We start from the raw sequence: 6,000 nt of genomic DNA, 5'->3' as shown, positions 1-6,000 counted from the left end.
TTAAAATGGCGTATTTCAAATTAAATGTATTAACATTTTATAGTGATGGGGTAGTTTAAAATAAATTAATAAATGAAAGTTAATCTAGTCTATCTTGATTTGATGATCACAAAAACTCGATCTTTTAAAATCTTCGTTATATTATACACCTGATTGTACCATGTACACTCATCCACATTAAATGCTCATTTTAAGAGCTCTCATGCATATGTCATTTGAGCAAAAAAAAAACATTACACGTATTGTATATACCTGGGAGTAATAATATTGTACCACTTCCCCTTTTATTTTATTTTTTTATGAAACTTTTCGATCACTTTCTATGTTTAAAATTAATTAGATGCATCATGCATGTACCTATAAATATGTTATTGATCGATCAAAATGTACATAGCTAGCCAGAAAAGCTCAAAACTCTTTGCCAAATTAAGAAATACTTAATAGAACTTAGAAATTACACATAATTGCTCTAAACAATTATTCGAAATGTCTTCACTTTGCCCTACTTATTTAGGATGGGAATATCCCGTAGAATTAGGTACAAACCAAGGTTTTAATAATGTTGACTTAGATTCTGTATTTCTTCTTAATTTTTCATCATCTCAATCTCAAGAGTACAATTATCAACTGTATGATCATGTTAAGCGAAGCGAATCGCCACAAGATACAAGTTCAACAGATCATCAATTTGATATTAACCCTATGTTATCTAAGAAACTTAGTCATAATGCAAGTGAACGAGTAAGAAGAAAGAAGATCAGCAACTTATATTCATCTCTACGTGCTTTACTTCCTTCTGCTGATCAAAAGGTACTTGGTTATTATTATTATCATTAGTCTTTTATGATCTTAATTTTCAGTCCATAAATCATGATAAACTTCATATTTTGTACTAATGTTTCGTCTAATTATTACTAAATAATTTTCCGTGCTTCATATAAATTTTATTTATTACAGAAAAAACTAAGCATTCCAGGGACAGTTGTACGTGTGGTTGAGTATATACCCGAGTTACAAAAAGAAGTGGAGAAATTAATTTGTAAAAAGGAGCAACTCTTATCAAAAGTTTCAGCAATTCAAGAAAATGCATTGGAAACCATTCAAGAGGAAAAACCCATGAAAAAATGTATGATCAAGGATACATTTTCGTGCTCCATTTCTTCAAATAAATTGGGTGATAAAGAAACGGTGATCCAAATTTCATCATTCGATAAAATATCATTATCTGAGGTGATTGATTTTCTTGAGAAGAAGGGTTATCTAGTTATTGATATTTCATCTTTTCAATCTTTTGGAGGAAGGACTTTTTACAATATACATTTATGGGTAAGTGCTAGGTGTTACATACGAAGTACATACAAGTAATTTTCAATTCTATATATACAAATTTGACATACTTTTCTTCATGCTACATTGTCAATATTCTCCGTAATTTGATTGTTCAATATAAAAATTTTAAAATTTGTCGTTTATGGACCTAAATAATTAGTCAATTTTCCTAAAAAAAAAAAAAAAATGTCGATTAAATTCGTGCATTATAACCTGTTGTTTATCTAATAAAGCTATTTATCTTTAATTCTTCGGATTCATTTTTCATCTTTAAATTAGAACACCTTATATATACAAACATGAAGATACCAAAAGGCAAAAGACCAGATGAGGATAAGACAATAAGTTTGATCTCCTATACAATAGACTACATACTTCAAATCTTCACTAATTGAAGTTAATATTTTCCAAATTGCAAAGTTCTTTTATGTGATTGCTACAATGATATAGATATATTTATTTTGTGTACAAGCTCTAATGATGTATGTATATGTTTTGTGTAACAGATGGGAGGAAGCTATACCTTAAAGTTCGAAAATTTAAATGAAGAGCTGATGTCCTTGCTTAAGGTGCAGAAGCAAATGCAAGTGTATTGTTAGTGACTTTAGCAGAGGAATGACCTACAATGCACTTTGGTTCCTTGAACATCTAACCATTTTTGTACATTGTCACTATCAAAATCTATTTACCGAGTTTTGAAGATACATACAATCGCGATTATAAGTTAATAATGCAAAATAAAGCTTCACTTAACTAACTTTTCTTATTTCATATTGAGTACTTCGTATTAATAACCAAGGTCTATTCTATTCCACTTATTATTTCAGATAAGTTTAATGATGGTTAGTGAGAGTTATCTAATAAATCAAATTTACAACAAAAAAATATGTTTAATAAGGTTGATTAAGTTCGATAAGTTCATATACGATTTAATAAGATCAGATAATTTAAGTGAAGATTAGGTGAATCGAATATACATTGAACATATATATTATTCAATACTTAATACTACCGAGTACATAATTTAACACTTTAACTTTACATGTGCTATGTCAATTAAACCATTAATAGCACTTATTACGTATTTGTAAAACTCATAACGAGTTGATACTCAAAACTATATATATTGAGATGAATTTAACAAGAACCCTCATAAATAGTTGAATATGTACTAATCTATTTGAGATTTTGTAAATCGTATAAGACCAAATTAAAGGCCAGACCTTGAGCTTATGCAATGGGTGCCATAAGATTGCTTAAATTTCAATAATTGTTGTAAATAAAAGTGAAGATACAATAAAGTAAGAAGTATATCAAACGAGGAGCTTAACATAACAAAATATTTAGTATCTTTCCTAGATTCAATAACTAAATTTTAAAGTATTTAAAACTAATTAATTATAAACACGATATTGTATTGCATGTTATAAGTATATCCTTAGGTATCCTCTTTTAAAAAAATTGTTTACATTCCTAGCTACGTTACAATCTAAGGAATAATTTCATAAAAAAACATTACGTGTATCTATGTACTAAACTATACAGGGAAAATGTCAAAGTGTACATGCACACTATTGCAAACACTTTAATATACGATTTGTTAAAATTTCTATATGTGGCTTATTAAAATAACCTAACGACTTGTTTGGTAGCCAGTAGTAAATTATGATAATGAGAATGATATTTAAGTGTAAAGTAGCATGGAAATTAGACAATAGAGATAATTGTCATATGATAACGGAATAAATAAATATTGACTTTTTTCTTTCAAAATTTACACACAAATTCATTATCATCACCCTTATTTATTTATGAACAATTACCAGCAAGCTAGCTGTAAGGAAAGTCTATTAAGCAACAGAGAAATGAAATGTAACTGAATAGTTTGCCTTTAATTTCACCTTCAACTCACTGGACTGAAGGGCTTGCTTGGTCACTTTTGCATAGGATGGAAACATGGTATACCCTAATTGTGGTGGAGTTTATTACTCCCTCCATGTTTATTAAGTGTTACACTTTGATCAGCATAAAGTTTTAGGCAATTTAATTAACTTAAATAAAATAAGAGATAAGTGGGGTAGTTAGAGTATTAAAAAAATTGTTAAAGAAAGATAGTGAGGTTAATAATTTATTGAAAAATAATGAATGTAAGAAGAAAGAAATAATAAAAGAGTAGTAGTGAGTTTGGGTGGAGACCATGAAAGAAGATAGATATAATATTAACATGTAGCTGCCAAAAAAAGAAGTGTAACACTTATTAAAACACGGTCGCATTTGATAAGTATAACACTTATTAAAACACAACATATGGAATATCACAAAATGAGCATTTAAAACCAATAATTGTCCCAATTAATCAACACAATTCAATTCAAGTTTTTCTGAGGCATTTTGTTCTTATATATGCACAAGTTGGGTAATTTCTAAGGAGATCACTTATCGCAAGTCGCAACATCAATACCAATGTGAATTTCTCAGTACATGAACTCTCTAAAATAAAAGTACACCTTAGCTTGTTAATTACGATTAATTGATTAGTACTATATCAATTCCTTTTAATTAAATACTAGTATTTCAACATGAAAAATTTATCAATTATTACCTTAAAAACTTGCCTCCTTATCTTTTAATTTAATTTTTGCGAGTTACTGCCTATTGAACTAAGTCATGTTTACTATCGCTACCTAAATAAACTTTCTGATGAATCTAGCCAATGACGTCGTAATATGCAATTAGAGTTTTATTAAAATGCAAAGAAGTTGAATTTAAAAGACAGAAAAAAAAACCCCAAATATTAAATACTACCTAACAATTATATTTTTCCATTTTTTTGTCATTTAAATTCTCTACTATTATGACGTCATCTTTAGACTAACTTCACCAAAAAAAACACTTAGGTCTCATAGTTCTTACTCATAATTCGGAAAAAACGAAGATAAAAGGTACTCCGATCCGTAGTAATTTATAACGAGGCAAGTCTGCTAATTAAATAGAATTGACAAATTTTCCTTACAACATTATTAGATTTGAACTTAAAATTCAGTTTTATTATCATTATTTATTGAGAGTGAGGGATAACTCAAGTGATTAGAATTCCCCTCTCGATTCCAAAATATCTTGGGATCGATTCTCATCACTTGCCCTTGTGACTCTCTAATATCAAAAAAAAATTATCACTATTTATTTCACTTATAACTAGTACAAGATGAAGGTCATCCTGCCATATGACCAAACCACAGCACATGGAATTGCATGTGTCCATAATGAAACAAAGAAGCCCAACAGATATGTATTTCGTATCAGCCAACTTAGTTTTATAAACAGCCCATTGCTATCATGCTATGGGAATACATTGGTACAGTTATAAATCTTATAACTGGTTTTTGTGCCTGGGTCCTGGGTAGGGGTGTACAAAAATTGGACCGGACCGGACCTGTTGATTCAGGTCCGGTCCCGGTTCTTAAAAATCCAGGATTCCGGTTCCGGTCCAGACCCGGTCCAAACCCGGGGTTTTCAGGTCCGGACCTGAAACACGGGAAAATCGTAATTTTAAAAAAAAAAATCAAAAATCAAACTATGAAACATTGAAACTAACGGTGACTGTTTTCTCTTTCATTTTTCTAAGTTCTAACCCTAAGCCCTAACTGATTAACTCCGTGACTCCCACTCTCCCTCAATCTCAACTTCTCAATTCTCACTGTTGGTTGTCGCTCCACCCACCGTCGGCACCTCCCTCATTCTCTCAGGCGACGCACACCGATAATCTCCGGTGTATTCGCTTATAATTTTGGTACTTTTTATTCGAAATAATAAATTAAGTGTGAGAATTTATATGTTTATTCTTGTTTCAATTGCTTATAATGAATGGTAAAAATTATTTGGGGGCTAGGGAATTAGGGGAGTGATTGTTTCAGCAATTGGCTGGTTTCTGAATTTAAAGATGCATGTATTGGTTTGTTTTGGTTGCTAGTTTTAAAGCTATGTAGTACAGTGAGTAATGTTGATTTGGTCTTTGTTGTTTGGGATTCTGGTTTAGAATCTGGGCAACCAACTAGTGAGTGTGCTATATGGAATAGCGTAGCCAGTAGAGTAGTTAGTTTACTGGGTTCATAGACCGCAAGTATGTGAATAAGAATAAAAAGTAACAAAATGATGTGTTTTTCAAGGCTTCAAGCTATAGTAGCTGTTTTTATTCTTAGATAGGAACCTTGCTATTTTGGTATATGGCTTGCAGTTCATAAAAATAAGAATGCTGCTTTGAGGATTTATGGAGTCATTAGATTAGGACTGGTGACTTTGCTTTTGTTCATAAAAAAAAAAAATAAAAAAAAAAACAAAAAAATCACAAAACAGGTCCATTCAGGTCCAAACCCGGACCGGACCTGATTTTTCAGGTCTGGCCCGGAACTGGACCTGTTAAATCAGGTCCGGTCCCCGGTCCACAAAATTACCTAATTCAGGTCCCCGGTCCAAACAGGTCCGGTCCAGATCCGGTCCGGTTTTGGACCGGTGTACACCCCTAGTCTTGGGGTTAGTGGGCTATGCCAGAGTCATTACCGCAAATTCTTGGCTGCATTCTTATGCAGCTAAGATAGCTGCATCACCTCCAAACGAAGCACATAGTTAATGAAATGCAATAATTTTGTAACAAAACGTAAGCTCTGTTTATCC

The 6,000-nt window shown here is 31.4% G+C and overlaps 1 protein-coding gene across 1 annotated transcript; it reads left to right on the top strand.

Moving 5' to 3' along the window:
• The first annotated feature begins 486 nt into the window (after positions 1 to 486).
• Positions 487 to 1,928, top strand: LOC110707463 (transcription factor ORG2-like). Its single transcript, XM_021885475.1, has 3 exons — positions 487 to 810; positions 958 to 1,326; positions 1,836 to 1,928. The coding sequence occupies exons 1-3, from the start codon at positions 487 to 489 to the stop codon at positions 1,926 to 1,928; spliced, it is 786 nt and encodes a 261-aa protein (XP_021741167.1).
• The last annotated feature ends 4,072 nt before the right edge of the window (positions 1,929 to 6,000 follow it).

Source organism: Chenopodium quinoa, unplaced genomic scaffold, assembly GCF_001683475.1.
Source record: "Chenopodium quinoa cultivar QQ74 unplaced genomic scaffold, ASM168347v1, whole genome shotgun sequence".
NCBI classification, from domain to species: Eukaryota; Viridiplantae; Streptophyta; class Magnoliopsida; order Caryophyllales; family Amaranthaceae; genus Chenopodium; species Chenopodium quinoa.
This window is presented reverse-complemented; position numbering and strand designations above follow the sequence as displayed.

Excerpts from the sequence above, each read along its gene's own strand:
- LOC110707463 (XM_021885475.1), top strand. The coding sequence starts at position 487 with ATGTCTTCACTTTGCCCTACTTATTTAGGATGGGAATATCCCGTAGAA. Across the intron at positions 811-957 it reads TTCCTTCTGCTGATCAAAAG|AAAAAACTAAGCATTCCAGG; the intron begins GTACTTGGTTAT and ends TATTTATTACAG. Across the intron at positions 1,327-1,835 it reads TTTACAATATACATTTATGG|ATGGGAGGAAGCTATACCTT; the intron begins GTAAGTGCTAGG and ends TTTGTGTAACAG.